The 26498-nt window shown below is 38.1% G+C and overlaps 2 protein-coding genes across 13 annotated transcripts in view; one reads left to right on the top strand and one right to left on the bottom strand.

Annotated features, from left to right (window-relative positions):
* Positions 1-123: 123 nt before the first annotated feature.
* On the bottom strand, positions 124-5090 carry TRAPPC2 (trafficking protein particle complex subunit 2). Of its 5 annotated transcripts, none has more exons than XM_055702100.1 (5): positions 4991-5090; positions 4242-4351; positions 3059-3201; positions 2222-2309; positions 124-1530 (listed from the first exon to the last, which is right to left on the bottom strand). In XM_055702100.1, exons 2-5 carry the CDS (start codon positions 4332-4334, stop codon positions 1432-1434), a joined length of 423 nt encoding a protein of 140 aa, XP_055558075.1. In that variant the 5' UTR covers positions 4335-4351; positions 4991-5090; the 3' UTR covers positions 124-1431. The 5 variants fall into 5 exon arrangements, with proteins under 5 accessions (XP_055558075.1, XP_055558078.1, XP_055558077.1 ...); XM_055702103.1 differs by having other exon boundaries at positions 5022-5043; XM_055702102.1 differs by lacking the exon at positions 4991-5090 and adding an exon at positions 4488-4917.
* Positions 5075-26498, top strand: part of OFD1 (OFD1 centriole and centriolar satellite protein) — a 34871-nt gene continuing 13447 nt past the window's right edge. For 2 of the 8 annotated variants that reach the window (XM_055702089.1, XM_055702086.1), the window contains exons 1-16: positions 5075-5179; positions 5427-5528; positions 8099-8299; positions 9153-9221; positions 9306-9333; positions 10122-10229; positions 10954-11090; positions 13180-13353; positions 15353-15459; positions 16366-16485; positions 18751-18824; positions 19490-19581; positions 19715-19904; positions 20583-20713; positions 21083-21194; positions 22644-23252. In XM_055702089.1, the coding sequence (XP_055558064.1) occupies positions 5433-5528; positions 8099-8299; positions 9153-9221; positions 9306-9333; positions 10122-10229; positions 10954-11090; positions 13180-13353; positions 15353-15459; positions 16366-16485; positions 18751-18824; positions 19490-19581; positions 19715-19904; positions 20583-20713; positions 21083-21194; positions 22644-23252 (2248 nt within the window). In that variant the 5' untranslated portion in view covers positions 5075-5179; positions 5427-5432. Of the gene's footprint in view, positions 5247-5297; positions 5529-8098; positions 8300-9152; positions 9222-9305; positions 9334-10121; positions 10230-10953; positions 11091-13179; positions 13354-15352; positions 15460-16365; positions 16486-18750; positions 18825-19489; positions 19582-19714; positions 19905-20582; positions 20714-21082; positions 21195-22643; positions 23253-26498 lie in introns of those variants that run through there. The other 6 variants (XM_055702088.1, XM_014276176.3, XM_055702087.1 and 3 more) reach the window with 5 other exon arrangements.

Here is a 26498-nt window from a genome sequence, read left to right as displayed (position 1 = left end):
AAGATTACACAACATTACCAAATGCTGTACAACGCAGTTTTTATGAAATAATACTACAAAGACAACTATTCCCATCTTCACTTGCCACACCACCACCAAAGGTAGCCTTACACTCAACAGGCATCCATATGCATCATTCCATGTTTTATTTAAGGTAAATATTGCAACCTTCATATAACGTCCTTCTCCTCTTTAAATATTTTACAGTGACAGTTTAGCAGTAAGTGCAAATTACAAAGAAATAATGACTGACTATACATTTAAAACACATATGCGTGGTCCCTTTAATTATACAGACTATACAAAATGTACTTCCTAGAACAGCATGCCACTTCCTTTGGAAATTGCTTTTCAGGTATCAAAAAAAAATATGTCCAAGAAGATAGCTTATACAGATTACTTAAAAAGTTGTGAAGCCAACCAAAATGTTAGGTACATATATGCCCAATGACCCATTTAAAAATTACTATGTTGGAATAGTAAGTTTTACAAAAGTGTCCCTAACCACATTTTACAATGGAATAGCCACACAGGCCAAATAATGCCTTTCTGAAACCTCAACAACTAGAGTTTCGTGGTTCAAAGATCCTACCCTAAATATACTTTCAGAAAGAAAATTTCAGCATTTACAGAGATAACGGAAAGAAGTAGGTTTAAACGTGTACATTTAGGTGTTTGGGGGTTGGTTTTCTCTGTGAATAGAATTAAAGTCAGGGCAGACACAGCTGTTCTGGTCTACATTGATTTAATTGATGTGACTGCAGCTGAACACATTGCACTAAACATCTGGTAAATTTGAAATGTTAAGCTTTAAAACATGAAGGTTTTTTCTCAAAACTTCTTGAAATACTGAAGACAGAGCTCTGCTGATACATCCGCTTTTCTTTTTATTGAACAGTTCGTAATACACACATTACAAAATATATATATATATATAGACCTGATTTAATACTACGAAGAGTAAGTTTAGCCTAGCTAGTCTGCAGAGCAACTTCTAGCAGAGGACACTTAAGCAGAAATAACAAAATTACCACTTAGGCCAAACAGTCAAGAACTCCCTTGTGCTCACATTAAATCACATGACCGGAGATGTCTTTTGCCTTTAGATCCAATTTCCTCCCACCCTGTATGAGGTTCACGTTCTGCATATGCATTGACACCCACATGTCTTGGTTTGTACCTATTTAGGTCCTGATTTTTAAACTTAGTTTTCATAGCACATAAAAGGAAACTTCTTCAGATACACGTTTTAACCAGAGAAGCTTGGCTGTTCTTATCTGTATCAGGAAAAAAAAAAAATAAGCTGCCTCAGCATCCAATTTGACAGTCTTCAGAAGATGAGTATCAAACATGCTGAGAACTAACCAGAAGGACTACAGTTCAAATGATCAGGAAAGTATGGGAGAAGCACTCACTCAGGAATTTATTTATTCAGCTTAAAAGGTGTTTCTTCCCAAGGAACTGTACTTTCCTTTCAAAGGCACTGGATCGAATAGGAGAATTGAGTTCATAAAATGGATTCATTGCAAACTGAGGAAAGAAGAAAAACTCATCAATAAACACAACACCCAGTACTAGAAAATGTTACTTAGATGACAGCCACTATTAGCTTTCAGCCTATTTAGTGCCACTTCAGCAGACGGAGCTCCTAAACGGTCACTTGCTTTCCAGGCTTTGCATTTGCCCCAAATATGTGCACAGCCATCCCCTAGTACCACCTCTGCAAGACAAATCCACGATAACAATGGTGGAAATTTCTCTTTTGGAAATTATCATCATTTGAGTACCCGCAGAAGGCCAAGATGGCAATCCTAATCAATGGTTGTGGTTGCCCCATCACACAAGCAGCACCACCGCCCCATTAGAACATAGGCTACTTGCTCTGAGAGCGAAGCCCTTTGACCAGGTTTCTGTACAACAGTCCTCTGCTTTCATTATTGCCATCAATGACCCAATACTGCCCCGAAATCACTAGACTACAATGAAGAGTAAATTCTGAAAGAGCACAGTTTATAGCAATTTAGAAAAAAATGTATTCTGTTTAATGGAAAACACAGTCTTCATGTCACACATTATCAACTCTGGTTCCTGTGGACTGCATGGGTGCTTCTCCACTTACACAAGCCCCCATGACAAAACATGCCAATACAGGCAGGCCTGAGCATGGACAGAGCACACACTTAAAAGTAATGCAGTGAGACCGTAAGTAGTGGGTTCTTACCTTTATATACAGGTCATATACATCATTGAAGAAGTTCTTAATTCCATCTTCTTGCCTTACATCATGAAGCATTATAAATCTCATATGTAAAGCAATTAAGGACAATTTAACTTTTACAAAGAAGAGAGACATTTAATGTATCCCGAGATAAACATTTACACCTAATTCTGCTTATACTTTAAACGTGTAGCTGTATGTGAAACAGCAGTGACTTTATAGGAGGAAGCATTTAAAGCACTGAAATTTAGAAAGCATTATATTTAAAAATTCCCCTATTTGAAAATAATCACCTCTATTCAAGATCATTCTTTTTCAAGCTATAAAATTCTGATTGTGGATGACACTCGGCACCTTTGCTGTATAACCCTGAAGTTAAAATGACATTCAATGTTACTTGCCACATACGACAACTGATGCACAACAAACATTTCTAGGATTACCTGTAGATAAGATCAAGCCTTGACATTGCATTTTCAAGACGGGTGCAGTTGACACCAAGCATGTTTATCCCTGCTTCTCCTCTCTAGCACTATCAAAATGATGGGAACAGAGAATCATGTAAGTTTGCTCGGATCCCCTTGTACCTCTTTCCTGTACTCCATGCTTCATTAAGCTACTTCAGCTCCCCCAAAAGGAAAAATCCACCTCTCCAATTGGTCCCAGTTTTAAACTGCTGCTGTGCCTCCCAAATTCATCCCGAAGCTGGTGACTCTCTAACAATAATAGTGGTGAATAGCCGTAGAAATCTGTTCCAAACTCATTTTATCTAACTTGTCCGTTTCTGGCAAAAGGCTTTCCCTATATAAATACAAGGAAAGAAAAGAGGGAAGGATATGTCCAGCTGTGACAAAGGCAGAAACAAACCATTCGTTAAACTTGTCCACAGTCTTCAGATACATGTTGTTAGAAAGCCACATGTTCTCATCTACTAGGTCAAGAGCAGCATGGGCAATGAACTGGTTGAGATGGCGATGATCATCCTATTGTATTTCAAGAAGACAGAGGATTAGTAATTCAGTGAAAGGACTGAAATACAAACAATAATTTGCTCAAGCTGCTAAACAACTAGTGCTCAAGTTATGTAGTTATATACACACTTCTTTTCTGCCACATACCTGCCATCCTTCAGTGCACATCACATTTAGGTTCTCTCTTAGGAGAAAATTTAGTACTTCAACCTCATTCAGATGAGAAGCTTACCCGAGCCAAGTTACTTCCATTAGCAGAATGCAGAAAATTAATGTTTCCACTATCTGACACATCCTCACATGCACTACATCCAGTCTAACTAGCCTCATTTATGATCTTTCATGGGACACTATTCCAAATACAGACGACACCATGCTGTTCAGATCAGTGACAGCATAAAATTCCATTTCTGGTCCATGCACAGATCCACACACTTTTATTCTGAAGTCCATTTTTTCTCTGATGTAATATCACAATGGACAGATTTATTATTTTTCCACTGGAAACACAACTTTATGAGTAGTCTTATATTCCTCACATTTTAAAATTTGTATTTATCAATACAAGTTTTAAACCTTTCTTACTTAAAAGCAAGTATGACTACTGAAGATGTTAAATAGTAAGATTTTTTTATAGCATAAAAAATAAAGGACTGAATAGAGCTTTCAAATGTATGTTCCTTACTTTAATTTGTTACTGTATACAAGCGCTTTAAAATAGAGAATGGCATTAAGTAGCATTAAGTAATGAACAGCTATTATAAAAGCTCTGCACACTAAGAGCAATGAATAAAGCATGACTAGCACATAAATTCTTCACCATACAGCATGAAATACTTAAGGAAATCATGTTTTACGAAGAACTAGTATGACCTGGCAAAGAATTTTTAAGACACTCAGGAACTCCCTATGACAAAGTGAAAACCCAGAAAACAAGAGATACTAGTAACGTCTTTAACAACATGCTGGTCATGCTTCTAATACACTGTAAAATTACAAAAGAAAATGTACCGTAATTACACCACAGGAGTATCACAGGGGGAAAAACACACCTTGGACTCTACTTTTCCAGGAGGCAGAAATTCCATTTCAAATATGGGATTGTCGTGATGCCCGACTATCACAAAGTAGAAACTTCCAGACATTCTTCAAAACGATGCTCCTGACAAGACAAGACTGACATGCTGATTGATTCCAGATATAAACCCTTAACCTGTGTGAAAGCACTCCTCAAAATCAGCCAACAGCTTCCCAGTCACACAGGCTACAGAGCGATAAACGCTTCCTTAGGTACGCACATTTATATTCAAACAGGGGGGAAACAGCCTTAGAAAGTGGAACACCTGGAAATGAACCCAGTTATTAGAATTTTCAAACGCTAACTCTAGAAGCCACCGACGATTTACCCCCGACAGCCCTGCCAGTGGCTGGGCCGGCCACGGTCGCACACGGCGCGCCCCTCCGCCGCCGGGCCTCCCCTGCCGCCCGGGGCCTGCCGACAGGCAGCGGGAAGCGGGCGGGTCGCAGATGGCGGGCACCGACCCCTCGCACACAGCGGGTGTGGGACAGTCCCGCGGTCCGGCTCCAAGCCCGGGGACTCCAGCGTTCCCGGCGGGAGCGAACCCCCCCGCCGCGCTCCGGGGCCCGCCCGGGCTCCCGCCGACCCCCAGCGCACGGCCCGGGCTGCGGCTGCCGGGAAGGGCCGAGCGCCGCCGGGGCTGCCCGCGCAGAGGGGGGAGGGAGGGGGGAGGGGGGGGGGGGAGGGGGGTGTGTGTGCGCGCCCGCGGGGCCCGCCGCCTACCCCGGCCCGCCAGCTCTCCCACCGCCCCCACCGGCCGCCCGGAACCGCTCCTCTCCGCCCGCCCCGCATCCGGCGCCGCCGTGACGCCACAGCAGCCGCCGCGAGCCGTGCCGGAGCCGGTGCCCTGCAGCGCCGCAGCCCGGCCCCGCTCCCCCAGCCTGGCGGCGCGGGAACGCCCGCCGCTCTCAGGCAGGAACCGGAGGGTCGAGGCGCAGCGCCCAGGCGCGGCCCGGGGCCGGGGCCTGCCGCCCGCCCGGTGGGTCGGTGGGGGGTGGGGGGAGGCTGCCCCGGCAGCGCCTGGGCCTGCGTGAGGGGGAGGCCGGGGCAGCCGTGGGCGCTGGCCGTCTCGCTGGCCGTGGGGCGAGCTCCGAGTCAGTAATGCCCCCCCTCCCCTTTTTCTCCCCTTTTTTCCCCCCTTTCCCCCCCGGTGTTGTAGGGCAGGATGGCTTCGGCTGAAGGGGAGGCGCTGTCCCAGGATGAACTCCGGAAAAGGCTCTATCAGACTTTTAAGAACCGAGGTGTACTGGACACACTTAAGGTTGTGCTTTATTTTTAGAAGGTTCACTGTACTACTTAGCACTGAAAGCAGTGAAAGTCACGCTGAATAAATGTGTTTCCCACTCTCCCCAAACGTAGAATTTTTGCCACAGCCTAATTCGTATTCAGCTTCTTTTTTTCTTTTGCTTTTTTTTTTTTTTTCGCCAGATACAAGGTTCTAAACGGAAGTACTTTTCATTGTGGATTAGTCTCGGAGTCTTTTCCAGGAAGATTAAAGGCCTATATCAGGTGTTCAAAAATTTCCATGCTTGAGAAAAAAGTCAAGCAAGGAAGAGGAATAAATGAGAATGTGGGATTGGAAAGGATCTCTTAGATCATGAAGTTTATTACCTACTATAAATCAGGACGCTATGTGAATTAACCTCTTTAAATATTCCAGTTCTGTTTTAAAACTATTTGAGCTGTTTTCTCCTTGCCTGCTCATTCAGGAGAACATCTTAGAATATCGTTAAGAGTGAAACCTTGTTCTGATTTCTAGCCTGGGTTTATTTATGGTTGTTCGGGGCTTTCTTCTTGTATTGAAAGTATCCTTAAGTTTAAGTAGCTTTTCTCCCGTTGATTTATTGGCAGCAGTGTTCTGTTTTACAGTGCTAAGCAAGTCAAGGTGCGGTAGTCTCACTGGTGGTTACCCCAGTAGTCCTCTGCATCACTTTGAAGTCTTTCCCATCATGATTGTTGTGAGCTTTCCAGGCAAAGTTTAGAGTGGCATTAACTCTTCCCTATTTTTGTAGGAACGTCTGTGGAAGGCTGCGTATATCTCTTTTCAGGCATTTTGCTTTTACAGTGCTAGTCATTGTTTGATTTACACATCCACACCTTGCTTTTCCCAATCAATAAATCCCTTGTGTTATAGCAGCAATTAGTTATCGGACCTTAAATGCTGAAAAGTTGTACTTCATGCAGTTTCAGTTTTGCTAGTCTTTAAACATCATATGATTACATTTTTTATGACATCTTGATCTTTCTATGCTTCTACACTCATCCTTATGTCACCAGCAAATTTTTTTAGCTCCTGCCTTTTATGTGAAATTCAGTAATGTTAAAAAAAAAATAAAGCCCAAGATCTATATTTTAGGAATACCGTTGATAATCTTATGGCCAAGAATTCCCTGTGCAGGACAACTTGTTTCTCCCTCAGTGATTTTCATACAAAGCTTACAATGCTTGAACCATTTCTTGTCTTGTTTGACTTAACTAATAATCTGTCAGGTAGTTTGCTATTGAAGTCCATTTTTCTGCTTTGTTTTGATTGTCTAGAAGATTATACATTGTATTAAATATTTCATAGCTTTTCTGAGCTGAAGAGTTAATAGAGTTGGGTTTCTTATGATAGGATTCTTATGGATTACATCTTCTAATGAGAATACTCTCAACTGTCCTGTGGACTTACCTGACTGCCTCCGCTAGCAAGAGGCAGAGGGAATCTGGAACTACAGATTTGCTGGATAGCCAGCATGTAATAACTGATTTCTGCCTTCCTTTCCCATACTAGGGACAGGGATTTAGCCCTGTGTTTTCCACCTGGACTTTGTCACGAGATGTATAAAATGTTGCTGGTCTTGGTTGTTTTGGAGATGTCATCTCTGTCAAAGTTGGTTGAAACTGGACAAGTGCAGAAATTAATAAGGAAAACACTTTTTCAGTTGTCTCTGTTTTGTTGTCAGCCTACTTTCTGTAGAAAGTTATGCTAAAATATCAGGCTAGTTTGATGATCTAGCTTTGTTAAGTTCCAGTAAGTATTTCTTCCCATTTCTGGTAACATGCTACTTCTTGAATCGGCTTTGCCCACTGTTGCATACCTGCAGTGGAAAGCCTGAAACACTATTTCTGTTGTGGTCTTGTAGTATGGTATAAATGATTTGTATGATTATATAATGAAAGTCATTATTTCGTCTTTTTACAGGAGGGAGACTTTCTGATTTTAGGTTACTTTTTTTTTTCCCTCTATTCTAACTCATAGAATGCAAATAAATAATAAAAAAGAATGCCATTTAGTTATTATTAGTTCCTGTAGGCTTTTTTTGATTAGTACTCTTCGCTTCCCTACAAAATAACTGTTATTAATGAAACTGAATTTCCTGTTTATTTTCTCATCTGCTTTTGTGATGCCATTGGCAGTTTCTTGATATGAGACTTAGAAGACTAGTGAGTTTTTAAAGTACACCTGAAATTGAGGCCACATCAGGCAGTCTTTATTTAAGCCAGAGGGAAGGAGAACAGGAAAGCAGTAATCTAAAAATGAAGCTGGAGGTACTAGAGTGGAGTTTATGTGAGTTCTTGACTGAGAACAGTACTTCTTTTCAGTCCTACGTAGATTTCATGCATCTTGAGAAAATGTCAGAGACCACTGTAGCCACCGTAGAGTGTTTTGAAGAAAGGCAGCATCCCAAGCACTCTTCTAAATTTTGCCAAAGTTAGTCTTCCCATTTCTGTCATGTAGGTTCTAATAGAACATGTACAAATAAAACGAGACTCCCCGTGAATTTTGAAAAATAGAAACTCTAACTGAATAACATGTAAACTGATAATATAGTGTCTTTTCTTTATCAGACACAGCTCCGAAACCAGCTAATCCATGAACTAATGCACCCAATTTTAAGTGGAGAGCTTCAGCCACTGGCTGTTCCAAGTGATGACAGTTCACTTTTGATCACAGCTTCCAACAGCTTGGTGGCAGAACATCTACAGAGATGTGGCTATGAGTATTCACTTTCTGTTTTCTTTCCAGAAAGTGGATTAGAGAAAAAGAAGGTAAGTTCAGTAATTCACCTCTTCTAAGAATTCTAGGAGCTTTGTTTTCTGGGGGTTGTCATATTCTAGCAGAATTGAAAAAAACCCGTTTTGTGATAGTGAAATACAAACACAAGTACAACTTCTGATCATCTCCATCAAAGTTTTCATTATTCAGGGCCATTTTCATGGGTACTTAAAATTTGGCAATAAGCTGGTGATGATGTTCTGCAAATCCATGGCACAAGCCTATTAACCTTGCCCTTGTTTCACCGATAGCCACAGCCTGACGTGACCATTTGTGAGGCTGTGTGGCAGAGCACTTGGGGAACTGATCCCAGGTAAAGCTAGCCTCTTGTTTGGCTGTTCAGTTCCCTGGAAGTGTTGTTCACGGTCAGCGTAAGCTGTTCTAACTACAAGCTGTGACTGAAAAGGGCAGTCCTTGCCCTCTCCTTGTTTCTGCTCTGTAGGTGATAGGGTAAAGTTGTTTCTAACTGAAAATTAAGATTTTTGACCTGGTGAGTAGTTAGTTGTTATCTGGGTTAGTGAGCTTTTCTGATTTGTATGATAAAACAAGAAAAGAGGCAAGCAAAGGAGCAAGAGCACGTGTCCAGGGTGGGGAGAAAGTAAAACGCTTTTCACAGCTTCAGTTGGTCATGAAACTATGTGCAGGCTGCTGTATGTCTTAGGTAGTGGAGATAAGAAAATGTAGTACTAGAACAGCAGACCTCTAAAAATGGTTTTACAAAGCAATAAATAGATCTTTCATGAATGAAAAACATTCTACAACTGTAAAATCGTGCCTATTACATATTTGAAATTATTTTAAATTAGTTAACCTTTTCTAACATCTTTTTTTTTTTCCTGCCCAAAGCTGTGGACTATGCAAGATCTTCTTCAATTAATGAGGATCAATCCAAAATCCAGTCTTTACAAATCACTGGTAAAGTTATTTTTATTTTGAAAATAAGCTTTAATTACAGTGGTCATAAAATAGACTGGCTAAAATATCTTTTATTTCTTACAGACTTCGGGAATTCAGAAGGAAAATAAAGGTACAAGTTGTTTACGTATAGCGTAGACGAGAATAATTGTGTCAGTTTAATTTTTATTAAGATGTGAGCTATAGAAATTCCAATTTCTTGAGTGTATGTTGGTGTGGAATGACATGGATTCAGTCAGATTTTGAAACTTGCCGTACAGTGGGATGATGAATGTTATATTTCAGGATTATCCAATTCCTATTTGTGGTGTGGATTAAGTGTTAACATTCACCTCCTAAATAAATGACATCAGAAATATGAAAAACATCTGTAATCAGGTATTAAACATAATGGTCTTTGGAAGCTTTTCAGGCTAACTTTGGCAAACTAAGATTTTGGGTTGTGTTTATAACTGACTTAGTTTACATAATGTACTTCAAAAACTAGTTAAAGATTTAATTGACTTTCCATTGGTTTATATAAGAAATAATTTTTATGTCTGCATGATGAAACTTAGCTATATTATATAGCCTAAAGTAGCTTGATCTTCAGAAACTCCTAGTGCCTAATGACCTCATAATTGAAGTAGTAATAATTTTCTCAAATGACCTTGAAAGTCAAAGAGACAGGCAGACATGGATGGAAGGAAAAGCTGCAAAAGAACAGCTTTTGCAGAATGAGTAGGGCTGGATTATGTTTAAAGTAAAATCTTAATAGTTCGCTAACTGATTTTTACTTAAATACTTAGTTCTTTCTGTAAATTGAGTAAGTTTTCTTGCATAGTGAAAATTGCTTCATGAATTACAGGCACAAATTCAGTTTTGATATGAAATCAGAACTAACTAATTGTATCTTCCTAGGTTTTCTTATGCAGATTTTAATTGGACTTACAGAGCATCATTTAAGTAAGGAAACTCATGAGACAGAAACTCAGACAAACTCGGTGCCTCCTTACAGAGAATCTCTCGGTAAGTGCAACCTCTGCAAGTAAGTCTCCCCAAATACTTTCACACTGGCAAATGGTATGGATTTATAAATTGTATGAATGGTATTCATTCATCACTTACTCAAATGAGCCTAAAGTAATAATAAGTAAAGGTCATACCTATCACTACTCCATTGATTTTCTAACCTTTCTTAAAATAAAGCAAAAGTTCTGTTGTTTGTTTTTTTTTTAATCATCACTCAGATGTTTTCTAAGGCGATTCATGAAGAGCTGTAACGTCTTAGATGGACTGTAAATTTTATGTGCTGAAATATGTTCTGGAAAACATAATGATAAATGCGTACCTTGCTTAACTTTCTATGATGGTGTTTCAGTGAAAGTCAGGCATAGACTGGGAGATCTGCAGTTATAATATGCATTGTATTAGTAATACGAAAACCCTAAAAGTTACATGCAAAAGAAAATGCTTGCTCATCCATAATAAAGAGGATGAATGATAATGTAATCCCACAAATAGTGCCTAAACTGCCAAGGGCCACCTCCTAGGTACATATTGTGTGACATAAAGCTGTTAAATGGCATTTTTGTGTTGCCTCTGCTTTTGTGCCACACAGGTCTTCTATGACAAGGCTATGGAAGTAAACTAAGGAACTTCCTACAGAGAACCTACAGGTTCCTACAGTCTTTGGTAGCATAGCTGTGGTGACTGTTTTCAAATTACGATGCATATGTTGCTCTTTTTATAGCTGAGAAGCTTCAGCTGATTGATGAACAGTTTGCAGGCTCTTATACCCAGCATCAGGAATACGAATCTTTAGAAGTAAAACTTCATGAATATAGAAAAGAAATAGAGAAGCAGCTTCAAGCAGAAATGTATCAAAAGGTATACCTCTGGTCATTAAATTTGACGAAGATATTCGTTACTTTTGACTTTGCATATTACAAACTTTTAATACTTAAGGTAAAATGAAAGAATAGATAGTGAGTTACAACAACCACAAAAGGGTAAATTAATCCAATATCAATGTGTGTATTTTCCATTCCCTGTTTTTGCTAAATGTGCACAGAATGTTAAGCTTTTTATTCTAATGTTAATTTGTAACACAACTTTTTCTTACTTTGACTATCTTAATTTGATAATTTTTTGTTGCATTTTTGATTATTTTATTTTATGGAGAAATTTTTACTCTGCTGAGTCACAATATTAATTTTCCTTCGCAGTTAAGATTTGGAAGCTTGAATGTCAATATAATGCATAGCAACAAAAAGGCATGAATTCCTGCTGTGTAGCTTGACAGATAGTTAATTTTAATACTGATGGAAATTTGCATACTATTGCACAACATTGCACAGAAACAGTAAAATTATATCTGACAATATTATGAATTATTTCTGGGCTTTTTTCTTTCTATAATTGAAGACAACTCTTTTAGAGATTTTTTCCTTCATTTGAGGAATTAAATTATATTTTTTTTGTCACATTATCCATCAATAATTCTTATGTCTGAAAAATGAAGCAGGGAGAATATAGTGCAGTTCATTTAAATATGATGGATTTTTCCTTATAAATTTCTGTAATGATCAACAGTTTATTTGGATAGAAAAAATTAGCTTATATGTAGTTCATTTAAGTATGTTTTTTTTTCATTAATTTCTGTCAAGATCAAGAGTTTGTTTGGATATAAAAACGATAATCTGATAATCGGAATTCTTAGACACACTTTTAAAGGCATTCATCTGCAAATAAACTGAGGAAATCAGTTTAGTCATATATATATTCAGCTAGACAAGAAGGGTGGAGAGTTGAAACTGCCAATGTATTTTACCTTCATTTTTCATTTAGTCTTTATTCCCCAACTGGCGCTGTCTTTTTAGTATGTAAAACATGTTAATTCATGTATTGTTAAGTTTGTTACAGGTTAAGCAAAGCAATTGCAACAAGGAGTAGAAGTGATCTATGTCTGGTTAAGGTTCCAGAGTCGGTTAACTTTACACAGATTCCTTAGCAATATGATGTGGATTACTGTAAGACATTTCTAATCAAATTTGTATATGTGCAAGTGATGCTGTACTGATTCACCATTTCTTTAATTTTTCACTAATTTTATGCCCATAGACCTGAATAGCTTGATCAGACATTCCTACTGTGCTTTTTCCCCTCTTTAACCTTGTTTCCTCCAGTCTCACAATTTTTCTATCATTCTTTTTATTCTTTTGCTCATTTTTCCTCACATTTTTGTCTTGTGCACTTGCTTTCCATTTTCTTCCAAATTTTTATTATTAATCTTTATATCCCTGTTTGTTCTTGTGTATATAGCACTTCACCCATTGTATGGAGACATGGTCCCTATGATTCATCCGTTCAGTTGCAAAATGCTTACTTTCCTGTTTGTACACATTTACTTTTTTTTCCGATTGTGCTAAGAAGGCTGTGAATCAGGACTTTTGTTTCTGTAACCCTCTCTATGTGGAGTTACGAGTTCTGTGGTTTTTTTAATGTTCAGCATTTTTTTTTGGTGTCCAGATGAATTTCTGTTGTTTCTGAGCAGCAATTCAGGACGGGTCTGCTTCTGCATTTCTTGCATCACCAGTCAAAAGTGGTTCTTTGGGAAAGGGGCAAGAATAAAGACAGTGTCAGGGGAGGAATTAAAAAGTGTAGCCATTCCTTAATTGCAAGGAGAGTATCACTCCTGCAGTGTGTTTTTCTTCCTAGACCTCTGTTTTGCTCTTGTCTAAAGCTGTTAGTTTTGTCAGAGATCTGCTTTGTGATGCAGATAAATGCGTGAAAACTATGTGAGCCATGCAGACATTCTATGCTGCTAAGATACATTTAGCACAGTAATTTATTTTCATTGAATTATGGTTTCCTAAGAAGAATTTCTAAGTGAAATTTTGAATTGTCTGAGGAGGGATTGTCTTTGTCTATTTGATGATGGCCCTACGTAACCCTCTTTTCCTCCTTTATGTAAAAGCTTGAACATTTTAAAGAAGTTGAAATAGCAAAGATTAAAATGGAGGAGAAAGTGCAGACCCAGAAAGAAATCTCTGAGCTGCGTCATGAGTTAGAGAAGGAACATCAAGCAAAGTCCGAAGCCTTGATTTCTCGTGAAAAGAATGCTATTGAGAGGCTTCAAAAGCAACAAGAGGTGAAGTTCCAAGTATTTTTTTCTTAACCTAGTACAAAATGATTCAGTGAGTTGACTGAACTGTACTTTTTATCTGTGGGAGATTTACCTTCAGATCCTACTTGTCTAATTAGTGGAAACTTCGAATTTACTTTTGATCTCATAAACTGGGCAACGTGTTTAGCAACTGCAAGAATGAGTATGGGTGAATATCTAAGTAGAGCTGGGTAGAAAAGGAACAGTTCTGCAACCTAGGTTTGAAGGATTTAAATGTAATGAATACTTTTAAATCTGTGTAAATAACTTTGCTGAATTCAGATCACTGGGATTTTTTTAACAGAAAGTTAAATGTAGCTTTTAGTTATACTATAATTCTTTCAGTTGTGAAGAATGACTGAACTAAATGGAATGTACAGTCTGTATGTACGTCATTATATGTTGAATATTATCAATAGCCGCTGTCTTTACTGTAAGCTGACATCTTGGTTTATTTCTTTGAACAATTTTTTGTTGATGAGTTACTCCTTTGGGCTGTTAACTCTTGGTGTTTTGCCATAGTAGTAACTGTTACTGCAGCACACAATAATTTGTATATAGTTCTAAGTTGCTTCTCCCAATCTCTATCACTTTTAGGTTTTTGGAAGAATAGTTTGCTTGCTGTTCTGTTGCCTGTTTGCCTAGTCGCCCCCCCTGCTGTCAGCAGTAGACCTTCTTACCCAAGTAATAGTCATCCACAAATGCTAACCACATTTTTGCTCTGGTGTGGTGGTTGTTTTGGGTTTTGGTGGGATCTTTTTTGTTTCTCCACCACCCCCCCACCCCACCCCACCCCCACACACCCCGAGAGCACATGGTATTGGTTAACAAAGCAATCTTACAGGTCTATACATAGATTATTATATACCAGTCTCTACTACTTACCTCCTTAAAATCTGAAAATGAAAACATATGACTATGCTATGAATTTCTTTCATGGTTTTGTCCATAGAAGCTTTTAAGAAAACCATCTGTTTTATGCTATCAATCTTCTTTTGTGGCCATGAAATTAATTCAGTAATTTAAAAAAAAAAACAAAACAAGACTACTAGATCAACATAACCTTCAAGTATTGTATATGAGTATTTGGTTGCTCCTGTCGGCTTCTGCACTCACTGAAAAGTATATGCATCATTTACCTGGGGACTCTCTTAACAGAGACCAGAAGTTCTTCTTGGATGAGGTATATTTACATTAAAGGTAGAAGGTCATTTAACCCTTTACTAAAATAACTTTATGCCCAGGAAATATGGCTTGGCAAACGGCTTGTATTTTTATAACAGGAACAGCAGTTAAATCTTTCAGCGCTGTTGAATGCATATGGCTTGCACACTTGGTATGAGCGCCCATACAGCAAAATCAGTTTTCTTCTTAAGCACATATTATTCCTTTGGAGAGAAGTAATTCCTTGTGTGCTTAAGGACAAGAAAAGCTATTTGTTATTACTAAGAAGATACGTGACTTCTGGTATTAGCATGTTCAACAACTTGGAGAATCCCTTTTACAATTTATTTGATTTCTGTAAGTTAAACTGTAAAAACTGAAAGACAGCTGGTTTACTCAGTTTCAGTTCTAAATCATGTTTTACCAGGGAGGTTTGGTACTTTTTTTCCAATTTTGTTTTATGAAGAACATCAAAACTATTATTTATTTCAGAAAGTCAAGTCTTTGAGCATGTTTATTCTGTAATTTTTTAAAAATAATTTTTCCTTTACATAAGTTTTAATCAGTGCTGTTTTGTAGAAGAAAATGTTTACAGGTAGTCAGCAGTGACTCCATCTAAAACATTTTTACTAAGAGTAAAAGAAGAAAGAATTTTTTAAAAATCACAATTGATTCTGGATGTATTTCCAATTGTGAATATTTAAATAATATTTATTGGAGTAAGACCAGTTCCTGAAGATCCTTGAAAGTCTGAACATATTAAACAGTAAATACCTTATAAAGTGTGAAATAAAACTAGAGATAATATTTTGTGATTCAGATAGAAGCAAAGGAAGTATACGCTCAGAGACAAAGTCTACTGAAAGATATTGAAGTCATAAGGACCAGAGAGGCGGAACTGAAGCAAAGAATTGAGGCATTTGAAGTGTAAGTTGCTGAAGTGCATGTACAATGCTAAATGATGCTGTTTGTCCTTTTTCTGGAAAACGTGCTTCAAGGTGTTGCTGCTTCTGTGATGTTGAAATAGATTATGTATCCCAGAAGTCAAGTTTTGCTTTTTGAGCAGCATTATATACTGTCTCTATTAGCAGGGATACCCCATAGAAAAAGACATTTTGTGTTGTTTTCTTTTCTACTTTATCTAACCAAAACAGTGCAGCATCAATTTGGAGGCAAGGAATCGGTGTTTGCTTTGAAGTGCTTAAATTAAAAAAAAAAAAATACCAAACCAAACCCCCCAAACAACCCCAAAACAACACAGTATGTAATACTAACACTCATGAGGCACGTATATGATATTTTGCTTCTTTAGTCCTGGTTTGTTTTTTTTTAAATTATTAATTATTATTTTGAATTGTCCTTAGTAAGATCAGTTTTCTTTGTTTAAATAACTAAACCAAACCATTTTTGGCCAGGATTTCAATGCTACTTAATGTCACTACTTCGTCATCCATTTTTTGTAGCAAAACGAGTATCGTGAACAAAAAATTGGGTTTTTTTTAACAACCCAGCAGAGGGTGCTGATAGAATAGCACACCCAGCAGCATCTCCTCTGAAGCCATTCTGGTGAGGGAAACTGAGCTAGGGTTAACCCAGAATAGCTGCATAATTGATTGGTACTGGATTTTAGGTAGGACAGTTTAGTTTTTGTCAGTTCTCCTTGTTCTTAATGAATTACAATGACAGATTCTGATGATAATTTTAAATTGCTGCAGTGTTCCAGGCAAGCACATTACCCTTTGATCTCTCTAAATGTTATTTAAAAAAAAACCACCAAAACTAAAGTTTTGGCTTTATAACTGGTAATTGTCTGTATATTTATGGATATTTCAGCACTCAGAAAATTCAGGAAGAGAAAAATAAAGCTATTGATGATGCGCTTCGACGTCGTGAGGTTGCTGTGAAGAACATAGAGGAGACATATGACCAAAAGCTTAAGACGGAACTCTTGAAGTAAATTTCTCTTTTGTCTATAACAGGACACATGCAACTTCCTATGAAAACAGAATAATAAATTATATAGGATCTCTTTTAAAAAGTGTAACAAAGCAAGGACTTTGAAAATGTGCAGTCATGTTTTTATCAGCTCGAGTTCTTTACATTATTGCTTAGTTCTTTGCTAGTAAACCAAAATGTTCTGTCAGGTTCAGGAAAACCTTGCAATAGAAAAGATTTTTTTTTAATTATAGGTTATATTATTGTTCTGCTTCAAATTCTGTGTTGTTATCTGGGAAAGATATAAACCTTATGTTTAGACAAGAGGATGTGAAGCAGTGTTAGTGATTTCATTTGACCACAGTTAAAAGAACTGACCATTTTATGAACACAGAAAAGGCGTGGAGGGGAAATTAGAATGAGAGATGTTCTAGGTTTCTTGGAAAAAGGGTGAGAGGTACACTAGCCCACTGTACAGATAGATTGACTCTTACCTTAACTCTTTCCCATTTTTGGAGAGGGATTCTCTGATACAGATCACCCTCTTTTATTGACTACTATCCACTTGAACATGGTTTCAAAGAATTTGCTTAGAAATGCTCTGTGAATATGTAAGACATCATCTGTGACTGCTTTTGAGGTGTTGCAGTGGGTATATCCTAACTTCGCTCTTGTACTTTCTTGGGGTGCCTTGGTCACTTGAAGGGTTACTTGAGATTTCACTGCAGGCGGGTGCTGTCAGCATGTTATGTGTATTCAATAGCGTGAACTGATCTTCCCGTTAGGCATTTAAACCAAATGATTCATGTATCATTACTTTTTATTGCAAGCCAGTGACCAATAAGAATGATCTGTGTTAGTGTGTCTTTATTTGACTTACAGAGGAAAGATGTAAAGAGTAGGTTTTGACAAGAATAATGCCTCAGCTGAAACTGAGTAGATTTGAGGGGTTTGTCAGAGAACAGTGAAATGCAAGTAATTGACCCACCTTGGTATCTTATTTTACTTAATCCGTAACAGCTAGTTACAAATAATTCTTGTAAAGTGCTTTTGGTTCATGAGGAGGAGCAAATTATCTTGAGGGTGAACTGCTGCTTAGCTTATTTTATCATCATACAAAATACTTTAGACTTGCTGAAAGTGCTCAGGAGATAAAATCCATGTCCTTTTCTCCAAAATCCTTGCTGAAAAGTATCAAAGAGCTATCATTTCTTATATAGAAATAATGACGCTTGCTAGAAAATGTCTTTTTTATTATTTCTATGGTAAATATTAAATACCATAATGGGGAGAAGGAGTCTGGACCATTTGCAAAAATGCAGGAGGATGGATGTGGCTGTATCTGAAAACATTTACAGTTTGTGTCCCAGTCGTGTACCTTCATCCATAATCTGGATATTGACACGGGGCATCCTCAATAACTTCAAACATGAGGCTTAATTAAGGGGAATGGCTTCCCCAACAAAGGGCAGAGTTTCAGTTCAGACAGACGTTGATAAGCTTGGGGATTGCGCAAACATAAATCTTCGGAGTCTTAACAAGGAGCACTGCAAGGCTCTGTGCTCGGGGCAAAACATCCCTGTGAAGTAGTATAAATGGGGAAAAGGAATTGCCTGAGGAGCTGCGGTTCTGAAGAGGATGTGGGAATTAGACGGAATGCCAAGTTGACTATGAGCCAGCAGTGTGCTCTGGTAAATAAGGCAAACAGCTTAATGGGTGACATTAGTAGCAGCATGGCCAGCAGACTGAGGAAAATTATTATCCTCTTCAGGTAATGGTGAAAGCTGTGCCCCGGTTTGGGCTCCCCAGTTCAAGAAAGCCATGAAGAAACTGGAGAGGGCCTAGTAAAGGTCTTGACAGATAGTTATGGGACTATCAGTTGTGACTTCTGAGTTCATGTGGCCAAGGTTTTAAATTGTGGCTTGGGAAGTCCAGCTTGGACATGGGGGAAAAAAAAATTACTGGGAGGATAGTGCAGCATTCGTGCAGGTCATCTAGGGAGGTGGTGGAATATACATCCTTTGAGGTTTTCAAGACTTGGCTAGGAAGAGCCGCAGCTGACCTGCTCTAGAGTTGGCAGTAGTCTTGCTTTTTGAGCAGGTGGTTGAATAAGGTGATTGGCAGGGCCCTTTCCAACTGTTTCAGTGGCTCTGCAGTAAATAATTTTGTCAGTAAAAAGTTAAGTGTTCATAGTTTAATCTGGGAAAGACTGGAATTTACACAAATGCAAGAGCATATGTGTGCACATATACCTCAGGAATACATAATTCTTTTTACTTCTAGGTATCAGCTTGAATTAAAAGAAGAATACATAGCCAGAACCAATAAAGTTACTGAAGATGAGAAAAAAAATAAAGGTAACCATCTCTCGGAGATTAATTAAGTAGCTGTTTATCTCTAGAGCTTTTACTAACAGGTGTCAAAACTGTTGTTACTAAACAGTCACAGTGTTTAGTAACAGTGGCATAAGTGACAGAAAAGCCATCAAAATAGATTGTGAAGACATGTAGCAGGATCCAGTGACAGGTCAGCCACTCCTAGCTGTTCAGAATGCAGTGGGAACCACGAGCTGGTGCTTTGCACAGAGGCTACAAAGCATCCTGCTTTTTCAGTTTCCCATCTCCTGAAGTACTACTAGCTCATTCGTTCTCTAACTGAACTCTGGTGCAGTCTGGTACCATCCCCTTGAATGGTTGCCAGTTCCTACATTTATTGTGCACAAGGTGTTTAATTGGAGTTTGAGGAAGAGCTGGGACAGATAATGTAGTTAGACTTTTAAGTTAGGGACACGTGGAAGAAATGGGCATATGAATTTGATTTACTTAATTCTAAAGGAGTATATGTATGCAAATGTGTGTGTATGTATATGTATATTTTGAAGGAGTGTGTACAATGTTCAGTCATTTTTATGTCTTGAATTAAACTGAATGTTGTATTTAGCAGCTTAAACTGTTTTTTGCTGATAGTTTTTTACTGTAATACTCTACTAATTTTAATTCAGTATTTTTAATCCTCCCTGCAGAGAAAGCTATGCTTTTGCATGAAGAATCCATTGCTGTTCATTCAAAAAAGGAGGAACTTAAGCAAGCTATATCACACACGAAAGAGCTTGAGGTAATTGTAAACATGAATTTAAGGAAGCTGTATTCTAATTAGTGCATTTGATGTATATTTTAAAAAAAAGTGAAATAAAAATAATTAAGTAGTACAGCAGTTCATAAGCTCCTAAACTGTTCTTTATTTGCAGCTGGATTTGGAGTCAGTGAAGGCCCAGGTTGTGTTGGTAAATAAACAGAATCAGTTGTTAACAGAAAAACTGAAAGAAGTATCAGACTATCCTTTGCTAAAGGAGGAGAAATTAGAGCTCCAAGTGCAGAATAAACTACTTAGGCAACAGCTGGATGAGACTCGCATTGAGAACCAGCATCTGCGAGACAGTAAGTGTGAATGATTTAGTAACTTTCTTGTTCATGTTTCCCTACAAGTACTTGCATACAAATAAATTTTAATTAAATAGATTCTTTGTATTATGTTTACTAGTAGTTCACATTAAACCCCAACTAATGTTTGTGTAAAATGGAAGTCTTTGACATTGTATTTTCTTTAACATGTCTGTATAGTAGCAATCCTGAATTAAGTGGTACCCATAATAATATGAGGAGTATCCCTTTCACCCTTTGAAAATAGCAGTGCAATATTTCTAACCATAGCATTAGTGTGGTTAATAATGATAAAAGAACATTGCATTATTATGTTAAAATGATTTTTAAATTAACCTGACTATAGTTATTAAATGTCAATTATTTTTAATGTGCGTTTGAGATTACGGGAAAGTAATAAAAAAAAAGAGATGTATACTCAGTTACATAAAATAAGGTTGTGTAATATTCTTCCAGAATGGGACTGTCTGGGTCTAGTTCTTAAATGACTATGCCAATGAAAATTTTGGTCCTTTGTAAAAGGAAGAAAAAAAAAATCCTTAAGTACTTTATTCAAACAAGGTCTTGTTATGTTCCTGAAAACAAATCAGCTTTAAACTTTGAAGTGATATCATACAGAAAAGTGCACACTTGTTATTCTGCAGCTGAGTATCTAGTATTTCTGTTTCTGGGTAGAGCTGTCCCAGCCCTCAGCAGAGCACCTGGCCTGCCAAGTGGAGCTGAGGAGAGTGGAACATTCTAGGAAGCTGGCACTGGATGAATTTGAAAATCATAGGCAGATTTTGGAAAAGCAGCTACAAAGTGAGGTAAATTATTCTTTCTAAATAATTTGAATCCTTTATTCTTCCTGTCATCTTGTTCATATATCTATGTACCTGTGTAGGCAGTTTAGCATATAGTTACAGGATTGTTTGTACTCTGCTTATTTTTATGTAAACAACTCTAAAGAAAACAAAACAACACCAAAAAACAACAAAAAAATCCCAACCAACTCAACATAACCAAAGTGAATCTTTCCAAGCCATGGAGTTGTCAGCACTGACTTTCAGTAGGGTATTATGTGTTTATGGTTTCATTTGACCTAAAACGTTCAGAAACAGCTATTCAGCCAGTTGGGATTGCTCTTTCTATTTGAATTATGAGGGGTTTGGGGTTTTTTTCTCTGTCTCCTATAGACTGAGCATTGTGCCCAGTTGAAGACCCAACTGTTGGACTCTGAAGCTACTGTCAGGAAGCTAAACATGCAAGTTGAAGAACTGAAACTGCAAGTGAAACAAACACAGGCAGGTTTGTATCTTATCTGAGCAGTCCTTTATGAAGTTCACTTAGCTACACAGTGTAAGAATTTCCAAAAGCTTAAAAAAAGCTGTGGTTGCATAGATCTAATATACCAGCAGTGAGTAGATTTCAAGTATAAAATAAAAACCTATTTAAAAGCTCAGTTTAAAAAGCAGACTCATTAGAACTTCCCTGCCTTTCAGAAAACAAACATAGAGGAGGAAAACGTTCCTCCTTGAATACTTGCATGTTTTTATTGTCTCCTCAGTTTGAAGAAGTTTGTTTGGTGGTAACGTAATCATGGTTTTTGAGGGGGTGAGTTATGTTTTAATGCATTTTGATTCATGACTGTTCCTGATTAGAATAATCGATTTGAAATTGTATTCCATACCTCACAAATCTAAATACAACTTTCAAACAGTTGTTGTCAAGGCTGTTAACTTATGCACCTTGTGTGGGCATTAGAAAGAGAGAGGCACTCGCATGAAGCAATTCAGTGTGCTGAAGAAATGCAGTTCTAAAGATGCTTATCTGTCAGATTGCTAATACTAAGTATGATAAATGAGAGGTTTGGAATGTATATTTAAACTAAAAATATGGAATTTAATTCTGCAATGGTTATACATTACATACAGCACGTGTTCACCATAGTTGTGTGTATGCAATGCTTTATATTATTCACTAGACCAGTACGTACATTTTCGTATATGGTACAGGTATCGGTACCATTTGGAATTGAAAATTTGTTAGTGTCAAAGTAGCAAATACATATTTTAGTTAAATGATTGAAATTACTGCAGAGGCTTTTATTTTGCATCACAGTTAAGGATGTCATTGAAGAACTATTTATGTAGAAGAAAACGAAGGTTTCCATTTTGCTGAGAAAGACACAGCCCTATAGATTGGTCTTTTGGCCCTGCTGAAGCATACACGTACAAGCCAGGAAGCAGACAGCCCTGAAACATTGAATTTAACTGGCAATTTTGGACAATTTTTTTCTGAAGAACAACATTGTCTATGTGCTATGTTGTTTTTCTCCAGATTTCTTTTTTTGATCTAAATAGGAAATTGTTAAGATTTGTGGCTTGCCATACGTCCTTCACCCTTTGACAGCATGATTAAATATAATGTGTCCAAAGTGGTGATGTTTTCATTTTTATTTATATTTATTTAAACATAATTTAAGAAATAACATTGTAGAGTGCATATTTCAGGGAGTTTTACATGGAAGGATTATATATTTTAAAAAAATAGTATCAGTGATAATTTGCAGCTATGCAGCTACATTAAAAATATATTTACATCAACCCTTTAAATTGTGAACGCTTAAGCCAGTTCCATGTTCAGATAATTTTGACCAAATTGGAATTTACGTGCCACAGTTTACCGTTTCTGTTTTGTTATGTGTTTCCCTCTCTCACTCCTTGCTGTCACTCACGGTCTCTTGCTGTCTTTTAGCTCTGGAAAATGAAGTGTATCGGAATCCAAAGCCTTCACTTGTTGATCGGTCTGTCCTTGACTTCACTGGTGACAGAGTTGTGCCTCATGACATTTATGTCGATAGCACATTCCTGAAGAATCAGGTTATGACCGATGTGATGAAGTTAAATGCGGTGCCAAGAGTTGGCTATCGTCAGCAGTTACATCCACGCAGTACTTCTCCAGATTCTGACCTGGAGTTTATGGCGCAAACCCGGGCAAGAATAAAAGAACTAGAAAAAGAGGCAGAGTATTTGGAAGAAGCCTACAGGAACTACCAACATAGAGTCATGCAGGACGCGGCTGCAAGCAGAACACCAAACAAGATGCAGTCTCCTTTACTTGTGCAGTGTGCTAGTATTAGACCCCCCTTGGCTACCCAGCATGAACTTCTGGAGGATAATCGCAGCCCCCAGCATTCCCCCCTCAGCAGTCCAAGAGGTGAAAAATACATCAAAAAAACTGGGCAGGTTGATGTTTTTAAAAATCCCTTAACACCACCACACAGAGGAGCGTCTTCTTCAAGGCGCCTTTCTTCTACTCCTGTTTCCAAATTGGAAAGAGAGCTCAGTAACAAGATTTCAGATGGTAAGTCAATGATTATTAATGTGGTGGAATACTGGAATACTGTTCCTCTTGCAGTATGGGAGGAGAAAGATTTGGCAGCGCTAGTCTTTTCCTTGTTTGTTGTTTGCGAAGAGGCAGGAGAAGTTAGAGACAAATGTGTTAGCTGCTTGGACTGTTGCTTCTTTGTGGAAGCAAGTACTGGAAAAGTGCATTGAGGGAGGCTAAACATACAGCACTTTGTTGAGGTAGCTTTAAAGAGAACACCACGCCACATAGCTCACTGCAGGTGTAACCTTATGATATGCAGAGTTTCATTCAAAAGTTTCTATCAAGTGTAACTACTTTGCAGCATTAATTGTAATTTCCTAGTTTTAATAACCCTCCCTCTATATTCCTGTCCTTTCATTTAGCAATTGTAGTTAACGTGTGCAGCAGAAGACTGCTACGTCTGGCTTCTCTTAAATTGAGTTTTCTAATCTGAAAGGTCCAGATTTGCTTTTGTTTGTTCTTTTTGTTGTAACATCTTTATCAAATATTCCTGAGTAATTGTGAGGGGGAAGGGATTAGTATTTGGTCATGATTGGAAAAGTGGAATTTGCTATTAATTCCACAGGGTCTAATAGTTACTTAGCCTTTTTATTTTTTTAAAGGGGCAGTACTCAGAAAAGCAAGCAAAATAGAAAAGAAAAATTTAAAAAATTGTGGTTTCAAATCTGCAGCATGTCTGCTGCTTGAGTTTGTAATTTTTGTCACCCTAGCTCAGAGTGGATTTCGTAGGGTGAAGACTTTGAGATAGTAATGAAAAAAGATCATGATCAGCTTCTGAGTGAAGGAAAGTTAAATAGAAGAAGGGCAGCTTAGTTTGGAAAAGAGTTAGCTGAGATGGGTTGTGGGAAATCTGGAAAGCAATGAGTGATACAGAAAATGTGAAAAGGGATCAATTAATCTCTCCTTCACAGACCACAGCATCCTGTGAAATCGAAAGGAAAGAGAAGGAAGTACTTTTTCATACCATGAGTAACTTGTGGATTTATTGCTTCTGTGGCAACAAGTATAGATGCAGGATGGAACCCAGGATGCAGGATATAGATGTCAGGGGACCCAAAATAGTATTCATTGGGGAAAGTTTGGGTTGGGTGTTAGCAGAAGTAAGATGTAAGTATTTTCCTTCTAGTTTAGTTTTGTTTAGTAATGGGCACTGTTAGAAACAGGTTACGACCAGTCTGTTCTGTTGTGGCTGTCCCTGTGTTTCTGCACATAGAATATCATGCTCTGTTACTGAAAACATATTTGAAAACTTGAACTTCCAAAGCTTTTACATTTTAAGTTTTCTCTGTTACCTTCTCTAGAAAGTATTTACAGACTATTTGTTTAATACTGCACACACACAAAGTCTTTCATAAAGGTAGGGTTTTGTTGTAAATTAGGAACATAAAAATTAAAGTTGTGTGCATGACCTCCACAACCCCTCCCATCTTTGTACCTGTCAGAGGCTGGTTATATGATACCTGATCTCTTTTTTTTTCCTTTAGATCTGTTCTTTGCTTAATGCCAAGACCAGCTTGCTCTGGAGAGGGATGAGAGCTGAATAACAAAAGAGGGCATTACCTGACTTAAGCATTACAAAAAATTTTGCGTAGGGGGAGTGGGTTGCAGCTAGATGATATATTCTGGTGAACTGATACAATACATGCCCCAGTAAGCACAGTAGCTTCAGCGCTGTGCCGTGAAGTGATTTGTCTGCTTCCAGTTAGATTGCTTCCCCACTGATCTGTCACCTGTTTCAAGAGTCATCAGAGAGAGAGTGCTTTTATACTGGTATATATGTTATTCTTTGTACTAGAGATGGATGAAGCACCAGATGTGTTTTTGCTAGAAACCGTAAGTCATTCTGGAAGCTTTCATGGAGCTTTTGAGTGGTGTTGAAGATGCCAGTCTGAACAGCTCAGAATAAATTTTAAGAGGTAAAAGATGTCATGCACGTGAGTCTGAGGTTTGTTTTTCCTTTAAGTGAGATATACCTCAGTGACAACTGTAGCTCAGTTGTCAGCACCTGTCTTCGAAGGATGAAAGGAAGAAGTGTGTCCTCCTGTAAAATACTTGCAGTTGGCAGATCTAGCAGCAGTTTTACTACATAATTGACCAGTGGAAGTGTATGTGGTTTTCTGTCTTCCTTTAAATTATGTATGTATTTGACTGTTTCCCTTCCCAAGTCCATTCATATTGGACATCTTTCAGGCTTTGACCTTCTACTGGGAAGGAGTAAGCCCATTTCTTTAAGAACAACTAAAAGTAGGACAGGTTCCATTTCTGTTTTCCTCTGCTTACTGTCTCTAATCTCTGGGCAGTAACATGGATTAAGAAATAGTTAATGAGAAAAATTGAATTGTCATCTGACCCATGCTTCCTATTACATTACCAGTACTTTTTACCTTGATCATTACTTGACAAAACTTCGTCCCTTGTGATGAGAAAGAGCAAAGTTGGTGAGTCTTGCAGAGAGCATACTGTGAGCCAAAGACCTCAGCAATTTTTCTTTTAGTAGAAAGTTGTTAAATTTCTAATATAGATAATTTCTAAATAGTAATAGGTTGTGGTAAATTACTGTATGAGATGACTAGTGTGCCACCTGTATCCTAACATGCAATATGTGTTAACACTGAGGAGGTGAGTGCAGGAAGTACTGCCTGCTCTTCTTGTCTGTTTATTCTGCACGTGAAAATTTGACAAGTTATTTTATAAAAGTTTGGATGGTGGTGGGCTGAGCGTTCCAGCCATGCTGATACATGTGTATGACATAACTGCTGGGTCCTGTTCTGTTAGTGCTCAGCTTCCCCAGAGGGTGTTCATCCGTATTGCATGGGCACAGGGGCTGTCTGGAGATAAAAAGCCATTGGCAACCCTTAGTCTGAAGCATCCTGACTTCTGCAGTGTGGTGTGCGCCGTAACAGGGTGTACTTCTGTGTGACCACCTGAAAAAACTTCAGGTATGGGAGTGTTAATAATAGCTTTCTGTCTATCTTTTGAGCCCAGTTAGCACTGACAACAGTAAAACTTATTTGATCAATGAAGAGAAGAAAAACGGCAGTACCAGCTTACTATATGAATACCGTATCTTGTGGGAAAACTAATAATTCATAGTCTAGTAATGAAAGACCTGTGCAGCTGCACAGGAAAGGAAAATTAAGATTGCAAAGCAAAATTTAATCAAAGCACTAGAGTTCGCAAGTTTGATTAAAAGCCTTTTTATTGGAGGGGTTTTGTTTT

Source organism: Falco cherrug, chromosome 2 (genome assembly GCF_023634085.1).
Source record: "Falco cherrug isolate bFalChe1 chromosome 2, bFalChe1.pri, whole genome shotgun sequence".
In the NCBI taxonomy this organism is placed as follows: domain Eukaryota; kingdom Metazoa; phylum Chordata; class Aves; order Falconiformes; family Falconidae; genus Falco; species Falco cherrug.
The sequence above is the reverse complement of the archived record's forward strand: the minus strand, read 5'-3'. Positions and strand labels throughout refer to the sequence as shown.